This window comes from Neomonachus schauinslandi, chromosome 2, assembly GCF_002201575.2.
Source record: "Neomonachus schauinslandi chromosome 2, ASM220157v2, whole genome shotgun sequence".
In the NCBI taxonomy this organism is placed as follows: Eukaryota; Metazoa; Chordata; class Mammalia; order Carnivora; family Phocidae; genus Neomonachus; species Neomonachus schauinslandi.
In genome coordinates, this window is record NC_058404.1 from 170,878,614 (window position 1) to 170,899,778 (window position 21,165).

General features: G+C 35.5%; 1 protein-coding gene across 6 annotated transcripts in view; it reads right to left on the bottom strand.

Annotated features, from left to right (window-relative positions):
- The window catches only part of UBE2K (ubiquitin conjugating enzyme E2 K), a 65,928-nt gene that overhangs the window by 7,894 nt on the left and 36,869 nt on the right, over positions 1-21,165 (bottom strand). For 4 of the 6 annotated variants that reach the window (XM_044913000.1, XM_044912999.1, XM_021701601.1 and 1 more), the window contains 3 exons: positions 17,478-17,536; positions 8,141-8,223; positions 1,199-1,298 (listed from right to left, as the gene is read on the bottom strand). In XM_044913000.1, the coding sequence (XP_044768935.1) occupies positions 1,199-1,298; positions 8,141-8,223; positions 17,478-17,536 (242 nt within the window). The remainder of the gene's footprint in view (positions 1-1,198; positions 1,299-8,140; positions 8,224-17,477; positions 17,537-21,165) is intronic. The other 2 variants (XM_044913001.1, XM_044913003.1) reach the window with 2 other exon arrangements.

The following is a 21,165-nucleotide window of genomic DNA, read 5'->3' on the forward strand; positions in this document are numbered from 1 at the left end:
GGGGAAGGCTCAGTAAATCCTAACGGCTTAGAATAGGGGTTGGCAAACTTTCTCACAGGACCAGATAATAATTATTTCAAGCTTTCAGACCATACCGTTTTTTGTTGCAACTACTCAACCCTGCCACTTGTGGCTGGAAGGTAAACAAACGGATGCGGCTGTATTCCAATAAAACATTATTTACAAAAATAGTAAGTCTAGCTATAATTCGCTGACATCTGCCTTGGAGATCAGATCAGAACTGAAAAATATTTATTCCATCTGGCAATTTTAAGATCCTTCGTAATTTTTACCATGCCACTTCAGCCACAGCTGGAGCTGGTTAAAATTATCATCAGGTGGGGGAGAACATGGAGCAAATGTTTTACAACCTGAACCTCAGGACTGTGATCCTCCAAAGAGAGTGCTACTTGAAGAAAAGAAGTCGAATGGCTTCTCAGGCATTTTGTTTTCTGTGCACATAAAAGCCATAGCTGCAGTAGGGTGGCCCGTGTTTTGAGCACTCAGATTTCAGTTCTTTTTTTTAAAGATTTTATTTATTTGACAGAGAGAGAGACAGCGAGAGAGGGAACACAAACAGGGGGAGTGGGAGAGGGAGAAGCAGGCTTCCCGCTGAGTAGGGAGCCGGATGCGGGGTTTGATCCCAGGACTCTGGGATCATGACCTGAGCCGAATGCAGACGCTTAACAACTGAGCCACCCAGGTGTCCCAGATTTCAGTTCTCTTAAAAGTGAAAGAGGGATCAACTGACCGTTCATTGCTGTTCCGTAACTAGTGTAAAATATGTATATGTTTTTATAACATGCAAATACATTTAAATTTATAGTTACAAAAAATGATCACCAGGGAGGAATTATCACTAAATGGAGGGATAGACAGATACACACATGATTAAGCAGGTATAGTAAAATCTCACAGAATCCAGATGTAGGTAGGAATATGGGTGTTCACTATATAAATCTTTTGACACTGTGTTTGAAAATTTCCATTAATGTTTAAAAACCATCTATCATATATCCAATTAAATTAGTATATTAAAAATCAATAAAGTTTTCACTATTACATCTGACAAAATAATCTTACCACTTCCAAATTTAGTTTCAATAGAACTACGCACATGTGTTAATACTGCAAACCATTATAGTAGTAGAGACTCATAGGTAAATATAAGGACGCCTTTCAAAAACAGCCACCTTACCTGATTTGCTACTACTGCATCTTGTGGATCATCTGGTTCTGCAGCTGCCAATAGGGCTTGCAATGACAATAATACCGTGCGGAGAGTCATTGCTGCTGCCCTAAAAATCAAAACAGGAAAATATCGCAGTTAAGAACATGCTGCGTGACAAAAGCAAAGTGGATGTTTTCTGAATAAAATATAAAAACTACTGGAGCTGAAAAAAAAATCTAGATTTTATCTTAATCATGTAATTTATAGAAATTTATATATCTGCCGATCATATTTTTTTCTCCTTTACTTTACAATGAATGAATGAGTCTATTTTTTTTAACACAAGTCAAACCATCCTGAGCTGGACTTGCTTTTCTTATTGTTGTCAATATCCTTCTGGTCAGCTTTACTCATTGACTTTTTATCCATTTCTCTAGACATAATTTAACTTTATGAAAAAAAGTGATAAACTAGTATATATAACTTTCAGTGCCACTCCAAAAACATGTAAAATACCATTCAAGCAAGTATTTCTTACTTTCAAGAAAGTGTGAAATCAGTCCATAACATTCTGAACTAGAGCAAGTTATTTGCTTAAAATATATCACTTAATCCATGCATCTATATAACGCAAATATTTAGGGATGCCTGGTGGCTCAGTCGTTAAGCGTCTGCCTTCAGCTCAGGTCATGATCCCAGGGTCCTGGGACTGAGCCCCGCATCGGGCTCCCTGCTCGGCGGGAAGCCTGCTTCTCCCTCTCCCACTCCCCCTGCTGTGTTCCATCTCTCACTTTGTCTCTGTCAAATAAGTAAATAAAATTCTTTTAAAAAATAAATAAATAAATAAATAAAGCAAGTATTTATCTGAAAACTTCATGACACTGGAGTTGACCATGATTTCTTGGATAGGACATAGAAAGTGCAGGCAACAACAGAAAAAATAGAGAAATTGGTCTAACTATATCAAAGTTAACTGTGTAGAGAAAAACCTCCTGTGCAAAGGATAAAAATTAATAGAGTGAAAGGCAGTCCAAAGAATGGGAGAAAATATTTGCAAATTATGTATCTGATAAAGGGTTAATGTCTGGAATATATAAAGAACTCCTATAACTGAACAATAAAAACCCAATTAAAAAATAAGAAAGGACCTGAACAGACATTTCTCCAGAAGATATACAAATATCTGATAAGCACATAAAAAGATGCTTAATATCACCTCATCATTAAGGAAACAAACAATGAGATACTTCCTCACATCCATTAGGATGGCTACTATCAAAACAAAAAATAACAGTTGTTGGTGAAGACGCCGAGTCATTGGAATCCTTATGCACAGCTGGTGGGAATGCAAAATGGAACAATTACAGAAAACAGTATAGCAATTCTTCAAAAAAATTAAACACAGAATTACCATATGATCTAACAATTCCACTTGTAAGGAGGTACATATCCAAAATAAGTGAAAGCAAGGACTCAGATATTTGTACACCCATGTTCATACAAGGATTATTCACAATAGCCAGAAGGTGGAAGTAACTCACTTCCATCAACCCATGAATGAATAAAATGTGGTATATACATACATTGGAATATTATTCAGCCTTAAAAAGGAAGACAAATCAGACACATGCTACAACATGGATGAGTCCTGATGACATTATGTTAAGTGAAGCCAGGAATAAAAAGACAAATACTAGGATTCATGAGGTACCTAGAAAAGCCAAACTCATAGAGACAGAAAGTAGAATGGTGGCTGTCATTGGTTGGAGGGTGAGAAAAACGGGAAGTTACTGTTTAATAGGTATGGTTTCAGTTCTGAAAGATGAAAAGGTGGGAGAGGACAGGGTAGGAGGATGAAGAGGGCACAGAGGACTTTTAGGGGAGTGAAAATACTCTATACCACAATGACGGATACATGTCATCATACACTTGTTCAAATGTATAGAATGGACAACACCAAGAGTGAACCATAATATAAACTAAGGACTCTGGGTGATTGAGATAGGTCAATGCAGGTTCCTCAGCTGTAACAAATGTACCATTCTGACAGAGGATGCTGATAGTAGGGGAGGGTATGTATATGTAGGGACAGGAAGTATAATGGGAAATTTTTGTACCTTCCTCTCAATTTTGCTATGAATCTAGAATTGCTCTAAAAAAATAAAGTCCTGGAGACTGGTAGCATAACAATGTGAATATACTTAGTAATACTCATCTGTACACTTACTTGAAACAGTGAAGATTTTTTTTTTTTTTTAAGATTTTATTTATTTATTTGACAGAAAGAGACACAGCGAGAGGGAATACAAGCAGGGGGAGTGGGAGAGGGAGAAGCAGGCTTCCCGCAGAGCAGGGAGCCTGATGTGGGGCTCGATCCCAGGACCTGGAATCATGACCTGAGCTGAAGGCAGATGCTTAACGACTAAGCCACCCAGGCGCCCCAAAACAGTGAAGATTTCCACGTTATATATCAATTAAAAAAACCAAGATGATAAATTTTATGTCATATATATTTTACAATATAAGAAACTTTTTATTTTAAATAAAATCTTAAACTTTTTATTTTTATTATTTTTAAAAGATTTATTTATCTGTGAGAGAGAGAGCAGGGAGAGCGACAGGGAGAGTGGCAGGCAGAGGGAGAAGCAGGCTCCCTGCTGAGCAAGGAACCCAATGTGGGACTCAATCCCAGGGTCCTGGGATCGCGCCCCACATTGGGCTCTCTGCTCTGCAGGAAGCCTGCAGAGGCTGGATGATGTACCTTATAAATCTATCCTCAGTAAATTAATTTTGCCCAGATCTCAATAAACACAGTTAAGATGGCTAAATAAATATTCATGCATACAGACTCAGAAGGGCCTCCAAAACATACAACAGCTATGTGAATTTTCAATACTGTTGACTAACTTTCTGTTAAGGGTCTTCAGAAGACCATCAATATAATTGATGTTTATTCAAAACACTGCTACTTAACCAGTATGGCAGCTTTTTTGTTATAATTTTTTATTAAAGTATAATAAGCAGAGTTAAATGCTATACATGTGGATGAATTTTTATGTATGTATATATACACCCATGTAACCCAACACATAGATCAAAATTTAGAGTATTTCCAGCACTCAAAAAAAACTTCACTCTTGCAACTCCCTTTCACAACCCTCACATACCCCCACCATTGTCCTCATTTCTATCACCATAAATTAGTTTTGGCTTATTTGAGAGAGAGAGAGAAAGAGAGAGAGAGAGAACAGAGAGAGAGAGCACGAGGAGAGGGGCAGAGGGAGAAGCAGACTCCCCACTGAGCAGGGAGCCCGATGTGGGACTCCATCCCAGGACCGTGAGATCATGACCTGAGCTGAAGGCAGATGCTTAACTGACTGCGCCCCAGTTTTGGCTCATTTTGAATTTTGTAAGAACAGAATCATACAGTATGTACTCCTTTGTGTCTGCTTTGGTCACTCAACATGTCTGTGAGAATTATCCATGCCGTTTGTGTCAATACACTTTTTTTTTTTAAACTGTTATGTAGGGTTTCACTGTACAATTATTCCATTATATATCCATTTTCTTGTTAACAGACATTTGGGTTATTGAATAAACGTGCTACAAGTATTCTTGTACAAGTCTTTTGGTGGACATATGCATTCATTTCTCTTGGATATAGACCTAGGAGTGGAATTGCTAGGCCCTATCAAAGGTGTACGTTTAGCTCTGGTAGATACTGCTGGTTGAGTAGTTGAACCACATTCCTACCATCAGTGCATGACAACTATTTATAAGTATGTAGTAGTATCTAATTGTAATTTTAATTTGCATCTCCCTAATAACTAATGATGCTGAGCATTGCTTATCAACCACCTAGGAATGTATTCTCTTAATGCCTGTTCATGTCTTTTAGAAGGGCAGTATCACTGAGTGCAATTTTTATGTGTAGTCATTTTCTTCTATTTCCCCAGGTAAATAGACACCTATAGTCATAACAGGTGTCACTGGAAAAACATTAGAACATAGTTTCCATATAGAACACACTGTGGTGGGGCGCCTGGGTGGCTCAGTTGGTTAAGCGACTGCCTTCGGCTCAGGTCACGATCCTGGAGTCCCGGGATCGAGTCCCGCATCGGGCTCCCTGCTCAGCAGGGAGCCTGCTTCTCCCTCTGACCCTCCTCCCTCTCCTGCTCTCTGTCTCTCATTCTCTCTCTCTCTCAAATAAATAAAATCTTTAAAAAAAAAAAAAAAAAAGAACACACTGTGGAGTTAATAAACCATACTAACATAGAGTTGTTAAACATTAAAGGTAAACCACCATATGTATTAACAAAAGACCAAGACAGTTTTCTAGCATACCTATCCCAAATTATTCAATGTTTATTCAATTTATTTTTCTGAAGATTACTATCCTCTGGTTTTCTTTACCAAATTCCAGCTCTGAAGCCTAAGTAAACATGAATATCCACTGACTGTCAATTATACCTCAATAAATTGGGGGGGGGAGGGCTTAGGATATCCATGTATATCTAATCTCACCTATTTTTATCTGACGTGTCTTTGACATTTTAAAATATTTCAATTACACAGATATGAAATGAGGCTAAATTCAGCTATTTCACATCTGCCTAAGGAAATGGGAAGAGTTGACAAGTGTTTCAGTACAAAAGTGCCAAGTTCTCTCTCTACATACATACCATAATCTTTCAACTGTCTATAGGGAGATAATCAGAAGTGGTAGTACTGCTGGCTTAACTCTGAACAAAAAGGGGAGTCAGTGGAAAATTTTAGTCTGGAGCTATATTTGTTTTTAAAAAGGGATGTGGGGAGGGGGGAGCAGGGAGGAGAGTATCATTCTCTGAGAATTGCTGAGTAGGGCAAAGTCAGAAGCAGGGAGACAGGCTACAGTAATCATTGAGGAAAGAGGTAATGTGATTGGGGCCAGGTAGTAGTAATGAAACTGCTGATAAGATTTTGAAAGTTTCACTAATAAGATTTGCAAACAGGGTACAGGGTACCAGAGAAACAAGAACCAAGGATCATGATGAGGTTTTGGCCAGAGCAACTGCAACAATGTAGTTGCCAATAACTTAGATGGGGTGATGCTAGGGGAGTATCAGTTCAGTTTTCAACATGTTTTAAGTCTGAGATGTCTACTACATACATATTGAAGTACAGATGTTAAGCAGGCAGCAGCATATGAGTGTGGAGTCCAAGAAAGATAAATTTATGAGTTGCTGGTATTTAAAGAGTGAAGTTCTAAAATCAGATGAGCATACCAGGAAAGTGAGTATAGATGAAAAGTAGCAGAGGTAAAGACTTAGCCCCGAGGTACTCTCATGTGCAAAGCTCCTAGAAACAAGGAGGAACTAGTTAAGAAATCTGGGAATGGGCACAGAAAAGGGGAGAATAGAAGAACTAATGTCCCAGAAATCAAGTGAAAGAAGTACAATGTCTGCAAATATTCATTAGTATCACTGAATGATCAAACTATTATAAGGGGCCTTTGAAATAAATTTATGGATAAAAACACTGAGGCCTACAAATTGTGAAAAGTCACAAATTAAAAGAATGATAGAATAAAATTAGTTCTATTTCACACTATTCCATGTTTAATGGTATGGAATAGAGATCAAGAAACTAGACCCCAAGAGATGATCTGAGGGAGGAGGCTTTACTCAGATGTGCTATTAGAATGGAAAAGCAAAACCAAACCAACAATTCTTGTCTGTTTATCCAATTACTAAATAAACCAAATCACCCAAACACTAAATGTTGTCATTTTGTTTCACCTTGTTCGTGTTCAGGTTCCATCCTTTCCCTTTCTTAAATCAAACACATAGCTTATTACTGTTTTTGCCCACTCTGATATCTTTTTTATATACTTCTTGTCTTAGTTTTTTTTCCATTCATATTGTTAGAATACACCAGGCTCTATTCTAAGAAAATTACATAAAACAACTCATTTAATCCTTTTAACAGCCCTATGACATATTAACCCCATCTTGTGAGATGAGGACACTAAGGCACAAAGGCTAGGTAATTTCCTCAAGACCACAGTTTAGTAAATGGCAGTCAGGATTTGAACTTAATGGCTCCAGGGTAAGAATTCTTAAACACTCTGCTGCTAAAATCAAATCAGACAAAACATGTTAAAGCACTATAAAGTGCTATGCAAATGAAGACATCACTTTACAAAGGTACTCCTTTCTTACAACTCTGAGAACCTTAACTAAGCTCACTTAACACAACTTTAAACATTTTTGTTGCCTACACTCCATCCAAATTAGAGCTGATTATTTCAATACTTAAATTTTTTTAGTCTTTCACAAATATCTTCCAGAGACAGCAAAGACCCAAATTTACCAAAATAAATTCAATCAAGACTTTTCAAGATGTAATAAGTCACTATTTTTTTTTTAAGATTATATTTATTTCTTTGAGAGAGAGCGAAAGCGATCACAGAGGCAGAGGGAGAAGCGGACTTGCTGCTGAGTGGAGAGCCCGATGTGGGGCTCGATCCCAGGACCCTGAGATCATGACCTGAGCTGAAGGCAGACACTCAACCGACTGAGCCACCCAGGTGCCCCATAAGTCACTATTTAAATAATGATTGTGATCTCAATTCTAACACACTTTTTAATAAAGATTTATTTATTTTACAGAGGTGGTAGGAGGGGTAAAGGGAGAGGGAGAGAGAATCTCAAGCAGACTCCACGCTTAGCACACAGCCAACGTGGGGCTCAACTGAGCTCATGACCTGAGCTGAAACCAAGAGTCAGATGCTTAACCAACTGCAACACCCAGACACCCCAACACATTTTTGATCATGCACTTAAGAGACTTCATAAGGTTTTAAAATTACAGCCCAAATAAGAGAAAGTATAATATATGCTTATATTTTGAGGCAATTACACAAGTAACACTCTAAATATAGCCTTGGAATTCATTGAGAGGGAAGAAAGTGAATTCAAAATCTCTTACCATTGATCTTTCAGGATATCCAAACAAATAGCCCCTGTGACGGAACTAATATTAGGATGCCATATTTTAGTGATAAACCGGACCTAGAATATAAAGCACACTTGAGTTTTTAAGTAACAGAAATAAAACACATATAGTTCAAGTATAATGACAAGAAAATGAAATCCTCAGATTAAAAAAATAAAGTCCATACTTACATTACTAACATTTTGCCTAGCTGAAGGGAAGGGTGTGGAAGACAAAGCATTCAGCAAGCTGAATGTTGTCACTGACATACATTGTTTTTAAAACTTTTAATAAATGCTCTGCCCCTAAAGAAACCCAATTACCAGGTGTTTACAATTCACCTAGCATAATAGTCCATGCTATGAGAACTACAACACAGACTAAAATCTAGTTAGGTAGATAAAGTAACATAAAATCAAAATTAATATAGATAAGTAAATGGCAATTTATTTAGTGTCAAGTAGGATGTAGCATAGCATTAAAGGACAAAGTAAGCAAAATCACTACATGGAAGCATTTTAGTAGTAAATGGCTGTAAGAAGGCTCCTAAATTTTCTGTAGAAATTGTTTTCTCAGGGGCCCCTGGGTGGCTCAGTTGGTTAAGCGACTGCCTTCGGCTCAGATCATGATCCTGGAGTCCCAGGATCGAATCCCACATCGGGCTCCCTGCTCAGCAGGGGGTCTGCTTCTCCCTCTGACCCTCTTCCCTCTCGTGCTCTCTGTCTCTCATTCTCTCCCTCTCAAATAAATAAAATCTCTAAAAAAGAAAAAAAATTGTTTTCTCGGATTTTAAAAAAATAATTCAACAAATATTTGAAAGACATTGGCACTAAGGAGACACGGAGGCTCAGAGTTTAAAAAATTTATCCCAAATCAATTAACTAGTTAGCAATAGAACCATATGCAAACTTAGACAATCTCATTTCAGATTCTGAGTCTCTAATCACCTCATTATTTGATTTAGCATGGATAAGAAACCAACAAAATGAAAATGATCTAACAGATCACCATGAAATGAAATTCAGTTCATCAGCTCTTACTCTGAGCTTCTGAAGGACCAAGTATTATTATTATTTGGAGAGGGACCTATTATTATTATTGTATCTGACACAGATACAATAGTCATCTGAGTCAAAATTCCTTTACACTTAATAGATTAATTACTGTAAGTCAAGCATTGGTTCTTTTTTTTTTTTAAGTAGGCTCCATCATGCCCAGAGTGGAGCCCAAGTGGGGCCTGAACTCACGACCCTGAGATTAAGACCTGAGCTGATATCAAGAGTCAGATGCTTAACCAACTGAGCCACCCAGGTGCCCCAAGCAAAGCAATGTTTTAAGTACTCTACAAAAATTAATTCATCAAAATGTGCTCTAAATCTAATCTATTTATGGAAAGAAGCTAAGCAAATAGCTTCCACTTCTCTCCTTGTGACTGGATTTGTCTATACTACCTGTTATTACTTCCTCACCTAATTACTCACTAACTTACATGCTAAAAAAGAACTTCAAGTTACCAATGACTTCAAAACACCTAACTGATGGAATCTTTCCATGCCTTGATCCTTTTTAATTCTTGCTTTCAAAGCTATCTACTTCTCTCAATCCACAGAATCACCAAATTGTTAAATAAGACATCTCATCATCCTACACTTGGGTTACTAAACAGTCCACTGAATTTAATACCTTCAGTATGGTTTCTTTCAATCCATTCTCCACATTGAAACCAAGAGTACCCTTTAAAACAACTGATTCACTACCCTACTTAAGGCCCTTTAATGACTTCTCATTCCCTTTATGTTAGCCTGCAGTCTTAAACTGACCCCTAGTCTATCTCTCAAGTCATCTTAAAAAAATTTTTTTTCCCCCTTGGGCCTTTCATACCTGTTTCCTCTCAATAAAACATGTTGATGCCCTCTTCTCCTGGCTAATTCCTACTTAATCCTTTAAATTTCCACATCACTTCTTCCTGATCTGTTCTCACAGCACCCTATACTTTCCTATGTCATCATATTGATCACACTTCTATAATCTCTTTCCTTTTATGTCTGGCCTTCCCTAAAAGGCTCAGTATCTCTCCTGCTTACGAGAGCCTCCCAAGTACCCAAAGTGTCTCAGACTGAATGAATATGCAATTAACATTATGACAAACCTGTTATTAGAGCTAATCAGCATCCCTCTCAAATACAGAGCAGGTCAAAGAAGACAGGCATATAGGGCTTATGTACAACAAACAGTTCTTCCTAACAGATATAACCACGATATTCATATCTTAATTTCTACCATTCATTGAGTTTAAAGTATAAAAAGTACAAAATAACCATGTGCCATAATTTCAGTAACTCAAGGACATAACAGCATTTTGTGACTTTAAAACAAAAATTGGGGGGTGCCTGGGTGGCTCAGTCATTAAGCGTCTGCCTTTGGCTCAGGTCATAATCCCAGGGTCCTGGGATCAAGCCCCGCATCGGGCTCCCTGCTTGGTGGGGAGTCTGCTTCTCCCTCTCCCACTCCCCCTGCTTGTGTTCCCCCTCTCGCTGTGTCTCTCTCTGTCAAATAAATGAATAAAATCTTAAAAAAGAAAAAAAATTGGTTTAATCTTCTCAACACTGGAAAAATAATTTTATTTCATTTTTAAACAAGATTTTATTTTTAAGTAATCTCTACACCCAATATGGGGCTCAAACTCACAACCCGGAGATCAAGAGTCACATTCTCCACTGACTTAGCCAGCCAGGCGCCGCAAGAATTTTAAATTACTACTTAAGTCATCAGAAGGTTTATGGTTAGGCAAGTGATCTAAGGTGTCTTTCTTTTCAAAGAGAAGTCTTCAATACATGATCTCTATAGACTCTATATGAAAACAAATATGCATATATGCAGGATCAAGGAAATTATTAAACTCTTTGTTACTTTGTACTAATCTATATTTTTAGGAATAGATACCTTTGAATTTGCAAATGATGTAGTAAAAAAATTTTCAAGAGGACATTCCATCACCCACTAGTATGGATATAAGTATTTATCTTAGTAGTTTTTTCTGTGGTCTACCATTCTTTATCTCCTACTCCCCTTTTGTTATTATTTATCAACTACCTCATTTCTTAGATTTTTCATGTCTTTTTCTTTCTTGAGCCTTAATATCACTAGTGGTATCCACATGTGGTCCAGAATTGTGTCCTATTATTCTATACCCAATTAATATCTACTGAATTTGTCACTTTTTCTCATAGTGCTAACACCTCCGTTGTTTATGAACAAAAATGCAGAATCAAAACAACTTGGAAAGGATGAAGCATAAGAGTAAATAACAATACAAGGACATTTATTATGACCTATTTTAGTCATATTTGACACTGATTACAAAACAGGTACAAAATGACTTACTTAAAAGACTTACTAATCACAATTCAAGCCTCCTTATTTTCACCAATGAAACTAATACCAGCACCATCTGGGTAAATTCAGAATACTCATTACCTTTGAGGAACACTCAAAAAAATTATATAGAAATATAAAAAATAGAAATATAAACAAATATTTATAAAATATAAATTTTAATAAAAATATTAAATATTTAAAGAATATTAAACATCTTATAGAGAAATATTAATCTTAACACCATGTACACAGTGCTACCAGACCAAAATGAAGGAGACTATTCCTATTATCTACATTGGCACACCATCATCACTAATCTACTTTTTTTTCATCACTAATCTTATCTCCTCCTGGAGTACAGTATTCTATTCATTCACTCTTCAGTTCAAACATTTCAGTAACTACTTCATGGTAAATGTAAGCTCACATTTCCACTGAATTTCCAGTTTCAAACTTGGAACTCAAGGACGTTATGCTATTAAACCAGCTTTAACTAAATTATTGTACCAAAAAATGCTATTTTAAGTATGTATGTGCAGATGGGCAGACCCATTAAAAGTTATTAGCAATGGTATTTATAATCAATTTCACATATAAAACTACATTTATAATGTCAAGGAAAAACAGGAAAATTCACAACCTAATCTCTAATACATAACTGGACGAATCACTGAGCTAGAGTTTTCCTAATTTAATGAATTTTTTCATTAATAGTATATTATAATTCACTTTAGAAATAACACTGTATGCATTGAATTAAATTCCTTCTACACTATATTCAGCTGACTCAAAGATTTATCTTCTCTATCTAGAAGCAAACCTTCTGTTCTTCAGGTTAAGAAATTATTGCAGAATAATAAATAGGAAATACTCTGTGACCACTGGTTATCAAACATTTAAGTTTCAACCCTGTGCAATTTTAGCTGCACAAGAGAGAGAAAATATAACCGGCTATATGTTATCTCATGAGGCTTAAAATTAAATCTGAGCCTATATATTAAACATATGTAAACAAAATCCAGCAAGAAATTTACAAATACTCTCCATTTTTTCCATTATATTTACCAATCAGTATAAATTCAAGGTAGTATGTATCTAGAACACATTTATAATAATCATTCACATTTACTGCAAAAGCTTAATGCCATAAATGGGATGAGTACCATATTTAAAAGAATACTAAATTACAACTAAGATTAACTAGTTGAAGCCAGAGGGAGACACATTAGAATGAGTATAAATTCAAGGTAGTATGTATCTAGAACACATTTATAGTAATCATTCACATTTACTGCAAAAGCTTAATGCCATAAATGGGATGAGTACCATATTTAAAAGAATACTAAATTACAACTAAGATTAACTAGTTGAAGCCAGAGGGAGACACATTAGAATGATTAAAGGAAGACTTTCCTAAATCTTGAAGCTACCTCAATATGGAATGTCTGGAATTAGGATAGTAGTAGCCTGAAGAACAATAGGAGATCTGTTCTCATGTTGAGTCTATTTTTCCCACTGTGCTAAGAAAAGGAGGGTGAGAGAGGGACTAATAAAACACTGATTTCAATGATTAAATAAAATAATATATTAATGCCTGAAACAGAGCCAGGGCTATGCAATCACTTTGGAGCTATACAAGACCATAGAGGGGAATAATCAAACACTTTCACTGAGATTATAATTCACCCATTTAAAGTATACAACTCCATGATGGTTTTCAGTACATACACAGAGCAACCATGTAACCATCAGCAGTCACTCCCCATTCCTTCACACACCCCCAGTCTTAAGCAACCACTGACCTATTTTTTGTCTCTATGGATTTGCTTCTTCCAATGTTTCATATAAATGAAATCATATAATGTGTGGTCTTTTGTGTCTGGCTTCTTTCATGTAGCATGATGTTTTCAAGGTTCATCTATCTTATACCATATTATCAGTACTTCATTTGTTTTTATAACCAAAAAATATTCCACAGTATGAATATGCCACATTTTATCTTTCCATTCAGTAAATGGACATTTATGTCATTTCTACTTTTTGGCCATTATGAATAGTGCTGGTATGAACATTTGCGTACAAGTTGCTGTGTGGACATGTTTTCATTTCTACTGGGTAGGTACCCAGAAGTAGAATTGATAGGTCATAAGGTAACTCTATGTTTACCATTTTGACCAAACTATGTTCCAAAGCAGCTCCAACATCTTACATTCTCACCAGCAATGAATGAGAATTTCAATTTATACAGGAAATATAAGTGTCAATGCTATACTTTCAAACGATGTCAAGAAGGAAGCCATCAGGCTACTTCAAGAAGGGCCTTTTAGAGTGGTAGCATTAACCAGTATAATATTTACAGTGCTTACTCTGTGTAGGCACAGTTATATAAGTATTACTCTATCTCAGGTACCATGAATTATACAATGCACCATTACTTTATGTACCCTGAGAAAGAAAAAAACTCTGCCAATTAAATTATGACATGTCATCATCGAAAGGTGTATCTTAATTTCAGAGATACTAAATATGTGAAAAAGGGGCGCCTGCCAGTTAGGCATCTGCCTTCAGCTTGGGTCATGATCCTGGGGGTCCTGGGATCGAGCACCAAGTCCGGCTCCCTGCTCCTCGGGGAGTCTGCCTCTCCTTCTGCCCCTCCCCCTACTTGTGCTCTCTCATTCTCTCTCACTCTCTCTAATAAATAAAATTTTTTTAAAAAACTTAAAAAAAAATGTGAAAAAATGTTTGAGAATTATTACAATAATTTGTACATGGATTAATGCCTTTAATCTTTATAATTCTAAGTGAGGATTTTATAAATGAGGCAACTAGGGCACACAGCTTGCCTAAAATCATAAAGCCTAAAATTATAAAACTGGCTGGCTCAGTTAGAGCATGTAGCTCTTGACTTTGGGATAGTAAATTTGAGCCCCACATTGGGCAGAGATTACTAGGAAAAAAAAAATTATAAAGCCAGTTAAATGGCTGAAGTGGATTTGAACTTTGGTGGACTGCTCTTGTTCTTGGTGGAGTTATATTCACTGTTTTAGAGATTATGCCCTCATTCCTTCCTCACATCAGGTTCAACAAAGTAGAGCACACTGGGCCTTAAGGGATTCGGGTTCCATTTAACCTCTAAGCCTCAGGTCCTTCATTTATTAGAATGGTTAAGACTGTTTCAGGAAAGGCATATAAAATTCTTAGCACAAACCAAGTGACAGCTACTACTGCCATTATTTAATAATAAAAAATGTAGTGGCTGAAAGCAGTCTCTTTTGAGGTCTTTTCTTTCTCCTTATTTCCATTAAGAAACTTTTCTAGGCAAAGAGGGCATCCTTACCTTTAAACATTTAAAATCTTTTTTTGTTAAATTTATAGTATTCAACAATTTAAGTATCCCCAAGCGTGTATTCATTCCAATGATAATATTAAAACCTAGACTGAATCTAGTGGAGGGTAACCAGGATGAGGATGAAAATTAAGTCACAGATATAAGATGACGGCTTAATAATAGTGGTCATCTCTAAATGGTCATATTGAAAAATATTTTTTTTTTATAATTCACTACATAACTTTCTCAAATATCTACAAAACGCACAAACTACCTTTCTAAAAAAATGTTTATTTATTTTAGAAAGACAGAGAGAGACAGCACGAGGGGGAGGGGCAGAGGGGGAGAGAGAGAATCTCAAGCAGGCTCCATGCCCAGTGTGGAGCCCGATGCAAGGCCTGACCTCACAACCCTGAAATCATGACCTGAGCTGAAATCAAGAGTTGGATGCTTAACCAACTGAGCCGCCCAGGCGCCCCCAAATTACTTTATATAATAGAGAAGAAAAAATTAAGAAAAAAAAGAATCAACCAGCTTAAAAGGTAGAAACAACCAAAATGTCCCTTGATGGCTGAATGGATAATGTGGCATATATGAATAAGGGAACACTATTTAACCTTAAAAAGGAATAAAATTCAGATATATGCTGAAATATGAATGAACTTTGAAGACATTATGCTAAGTGAAATAAATCAGATACAAAAGGACAAATATTGTGTGATTCCACTTAATTGAGGTACCTAATCAAATTCATACAGAGAAAGTAGAACAATGGTTACAGAGCTGGGGGCATGGGGTAATGGAGAGTTATTGTTTAACGGGTAAGAAGTAGTAGTTCTGGAGATGGATAAAGGTGATGATTGCACAAAACATGACTGTATTTAATATCACTGAATTGCACACTTAGAAATGGTTAAAATGGTAAATTTTATGTTATGTGTAATTTACAACAATTTAAAAGAATCAAGTGGGCATATCAGAAAGTAGATGTACATAAGATACAGAATAAGAGACACCCCAAACCAGTAAGTGACCCCAATGCACCCTGGAACTTCCATTACCATGTCTGTTCTTAAATGGGAACAACCAACAGGCTGAATGAATTCCAGAACATTTTCCGAGTGACTGCTATCATATGCTCAAGGACACTCAAGGAGCCACAGAAAAGACAAAGATGTATTAAGACATGGTCCTTCACCTCAGGGGCATAAGAGCTAGTGAAAGACACATACCCCAAGTAATACATTAATTGGTACTGTATTTGTGTTAGTACTGACCCTTAAATGACATGGGTTTAACTGCACTGGTCAACTTATATGTGGATTTTTTCTGATAAATACAGTACAGTACCTTAAGTATATTTTCTCTTTATGATTTTAATATTTTTTCTCCAGCTTTATTTTAAGAATACAGTATTTAATACAAATATGAAATATGTGTAAATCAACTTTGTTACTGGTAAGGTTTCAGGAGGCTGGCTGACAGTAGGCTATTAGTTTAGTTTTTGGGGAGTCAAGAGTTATATGTGGATTTTCGACTGCACACGGAGTCAGTGCACCTAACTCCCACATTGTTCACAGGGTCAGCTGTGTATAAATTATATAAAATGCTATTGAAAGAGCAGAGGAACAAATAATTTGATGGATACAGCTTAATGTAATAGGTGATATACTTTACCTAGACCTCAAAAAAACCCTAGAATTTTAAATGATACAGATAATCTGTGAAAATGACAGAAAAGTACAAAATAATAATCACCATCTATAAACAGCAAATAATCTAGGTTGGAAAATGAGACCCATGTTGAGGGTAAAGGTGGTAGAAAATTAGGATGGAAAAGACAATTGGGGTTACGCTGTAGGAGGTTTTAAATGCCCAGCTAAGGAGTTTAGACTTTATTAACAAAGAAAGAAAAGAAACATCAAAACTGCACTTTAGGAAGATTTACAGAACAGAACTGCAAAGAATGAATAGGAGTGGCAAACATGGATTAAATAATAGGCAAAACAGGAAAGTAATAAAGCTGAATGCCTAAACTAAAGCAGTAATAGCAAAAGTAAAGACAAACGAAGCTATTCAGTGAAAAACTAAGTTTAGGTTAGTTCCCTTTGTTATACAAGACCTAGGGCATTACATTTCCTCTTTTAATATTCATCAGTTGCAATTATTTGTTCATAATTTTTTTTCTGCTAGAATGTGAGCTAGAAAGCAAGGACAGTATAAGTCTTATTTATTGCTACATTGGCACATAGTACTCAAGTAACTATTGAATGAATTCAGAAGAGACTCTTCCCTAAACCAAACAAAACAAAAAAAAACTTATTTGAGGCAAGTAAGAATCTGTTTAAGGGTTCTCTAAATTTGGGAACATTGCAAATTTTTCCAAACCCAGTATTTAAGCCATTGGCAAATGAAAATCCTATTCCTGTCTGCAGCCATTACTAGCTGCCTGAGTAAGCTTGCTTTTCATTCTAATTCCAGAAGCAAACCATTTGCCATTACCTGAAACCTTCTCCATACTAAATTTATGAAGACAACAACTCAACAACCTTAATAAGCACTAAAATATAAATTAAATGGGGAAAAAATTTAGAAGTTCATGCACAAAAAATAGGCTTACAATACCTTAGGGGGATTAAATGGATATGTTTCTGGTATTTTTATCTCTAGCTGATATCTTCCTCCTAAAAAACGGGGAAAACAGAAAGTTAAGAATGCTGCTCACCTCAAATATTTGAAGCCAAATACAGTGACATAACTTTTCAAAACATGTACTATTTTATATTCAATTACAACAAATTCATTTTAAAGTTGAAACCCAAAAAGGAAATAAAACACTAGTTAACTGAAAGGTTATTTAAAACATAAAATAGCCATTTTATACAACTGTATTAGTTTATCAGTGAATAGCAGAGCTAGAGATAGACGAATACATTAAATCCAAAGACAATCTAATGCTTCACTGGGACAGTTAAGTAATACAGATCCCGTCTCCTTTTGTTTCCTCTAGTCCACACTGAGAAGAGTTGCTAAATAACAGAAAATATGGAAAAAATAAAAAGGCAAAAGAAGGCAAGGAGGTATAAGGGCATAGATGGTACAGAGAAAAAGGACATATGGTTATGTCATAAACTGAAAAAATCTACTTCTAGCTGGTTCTCTCAAATGCAAAAATGCCCCAAACTTTTAACTAGTGCCCTAAATGAAAGGCCAACACTTCTTGTTAAAAATTTTAAAAATAAAATTCAACAATAACAGGTAGGCATAAAGACAAAAAACTATCCTCTTCCTCTCAATAGGTATAACAAAAGGAAACACTTTACAAGAGGTTGTTCTAACCAGTAACATGTAAACAGAACGCAACATTCTGTTCTGAAGTCATCTTGTGCAACTAGCAGCCAAATACATATTTTTAAAAAGTTTATCTAGCTTCCCATAACTGGGTAATTCAAGGGGAAAGTAACTGCCACTCAGGAAACTCTGAAGGGGGAAGTCTTCCACTGGATGAGAGGGTGGATTTGAATCCTGACTTCAAGGAACCTTCCAATCCTAAGATTTTATGATCCATTTAACACAGAATACACACTATTCCAAAACGTTAACAAATAAAACTGTACTACTGAAATACTTGCGTATGAAACTATGCCTAGCATTCATTTCAAAATAATGAAGGGATGGATTAGATCAAAGACTGGCCCTAAGCTGATAGTTTATTAAAGCTGTGCTACGTACACCAAAGATTCATTGTACCATTTGTCTTCTGTATATACCTAAAACTTTCCATAATAAAAGTAAAATAAAGTAAGAACTATGCACTAGCATTATTAACTTCAAAATTTCATAATTCAATTCTCAGTATATCCTGGATTCTCTCAAATCCACCTCCCTCCGTTGTTAGGAATAGATGAATGTGGGGAGAAAAACAAAAGAGCAATTCACTTGGTACCATTCTTCAAGCCCTTTCAGGTTCCAATTCTTCTTTTCTTGCTAATTCTTTTTAATGGTATCCCATAGTGACTGATGGATGAGGTGGAACTAGATGCCTGAATCACAGAGCATTTGGCAACAGTGAAATCAATATAAAGGAAAGTAGTCAAAACAAAAGAAACAAGATAGGTAAGAGGAGAGTGAGAAAATTCTGTGTTTATAGACAGACCTGTTTTTGTTTAATTATAAATGCCAGCTTCAAATATAAGTATAATAAATTTGGCCTGAGTAATATGTAGGTTCTTTTTCCTTCCTAAGAATCTTACTTTTTCTGATAAAGTCTAGATTACTATTTCTATAATCGTTCATATAAAGCTCTTCCTTCTTGAATGTCCAAAACAATTTCTTAGGAGCAGTGTGAGAGCCCAGAAATACTATATAAATAATGCTGGACCCTAGAGTACCCCCCAATGCTATTTTTACTCCACATGCTATTAATATGCTTTCTTGCCTTATTATCTGACAACTTTCAATATATAACCACAATATTAACCATATATACACATATATATATACACATACACATCAGAGCAACACAACTAAGCAAGCTTTATGATAACTACATTATTCATATAAGTTTTCACCACAAATCATTTCTTCTTAAAGAATAGGTTTTAATGTTAAAAATTTATAATCTTCAGATTTAACTTCATCTAAAAAGAAGATGGGGAAGGGATGAGATTTTTTAAAATAACAACAATTATTCCATAAATTCAAAACAACTTTTAGGAAGGCTCAAGAACTAAACTGTTCCTTTGCACTATTACAGCAGAAAAAGAAAATGGAGTTAAGTAACACGTGCAATGTGGTTAATTTTTCCATGGGCATTCTACTTTTCAATCTTATTACTTTTAACACAACGTAAAATAGTTTCCTCATTAGTTAATGATTATAAACAGTTTAACATTCCACATGGAAACACCTGCCTTATAGTTACTGAGATTTAAAAACAAAAACTCTCAAAAACTAATAAGAGCCCTGCAATAAATATTATCAAAATACTTCTCATATTCATGTTTCCAAAAAGTATCTTAGTTTATGCCCTTGAATAGTGCTTTTCTTAAATGAACAACTTCTCTTCAACAGTTTTACGATAAAAAGGACACAATTTATACCCAAAAAGCATATTAAAACTAGCCTTATCAAAACAACTAAAAACTAGTATTATCAAACATTAATATCTCATTTAGTGGCAGCAGCAGAAACAAACACTTAAATATGACCAAACTTGCTTCCAATTAATAAATATGGTATATTTATAACTTAATTATCCTACAAATGAGTACTATACAATTTTTAAAAATTCACCTACTTTTATTAAGGGTTGCTAAGAAGGTAATGAACATTCTGCCTATCTAACTTAGTTCAGGAGGTGTCTTGTTTATAAATATCAGTTTGCTGGAAGAGTTCTAGAATGATAATGCTACTGCCATACTGTCTTTTAAAAATATATCTGAAAACCTAAAAAAGATTCAAGAGTATTTATAATGCCTGCCTTTAAGAAGCAGCTAGTGTATCATTCCATACAATATCTACTATTAAGACAAGAACTTGATTTTTATAAGATAACTAAAGATCTTTTTTCCATCTAATGATTGTCAAAAGGACTAAATGAACAGCATCCATGAAAGCATCCAGACAAGGCCTGGCATATAGGAGGCACTCAATAAACAATACAAAATAAAATAATGTCAAGAAATGGCTCATATGAACTATAAAACAGGAAATAAAATTTTATCATTTAAAATTTAGTAGGATATGCTAAAGACATTCTAGGGTCTTTAAAAATTTAAACGAAAACAAAGATATTCTAGAATATTGGATTTTTCTGATGACTTTGGGTTAACTGTTCCTTAAGGAATTATAAAACCACCTCATTCAAAGTAGACATAACCACCACTTCCAATACTCAGTCAACCCTCATTTATTCAAAAGCAGAAAGTAATTAGAAACGTTGGCTTTGGAGTCAAAGGCTATTAGGACTCAAATCCCAGCTGGGCCACTTAGATGTGTGACCTTAAACAGGTACTTAATTTCTCTGAGCTTAAGTTTCCTCATTCTATGAAACAGTGATAACTACTTACCTCATAAGATTTGTTGTAAGGATTAAATGAGAAAATACACGTAAAGCTCTAAAAGTAAGAACTCAATAAATGCTACTACTACTACTACTACAAATTCAGTTATGATTTCTACTAAGCATGTATTTGAATGCCTATTATATGCAAGAACCTTGGTTATGCTACATAACCCAAATTTACAATAATATTCATTACTGAAGATTTGCCTGATGAGGAAATAAAAAGCTATAAAAAGCTTCTTTCTT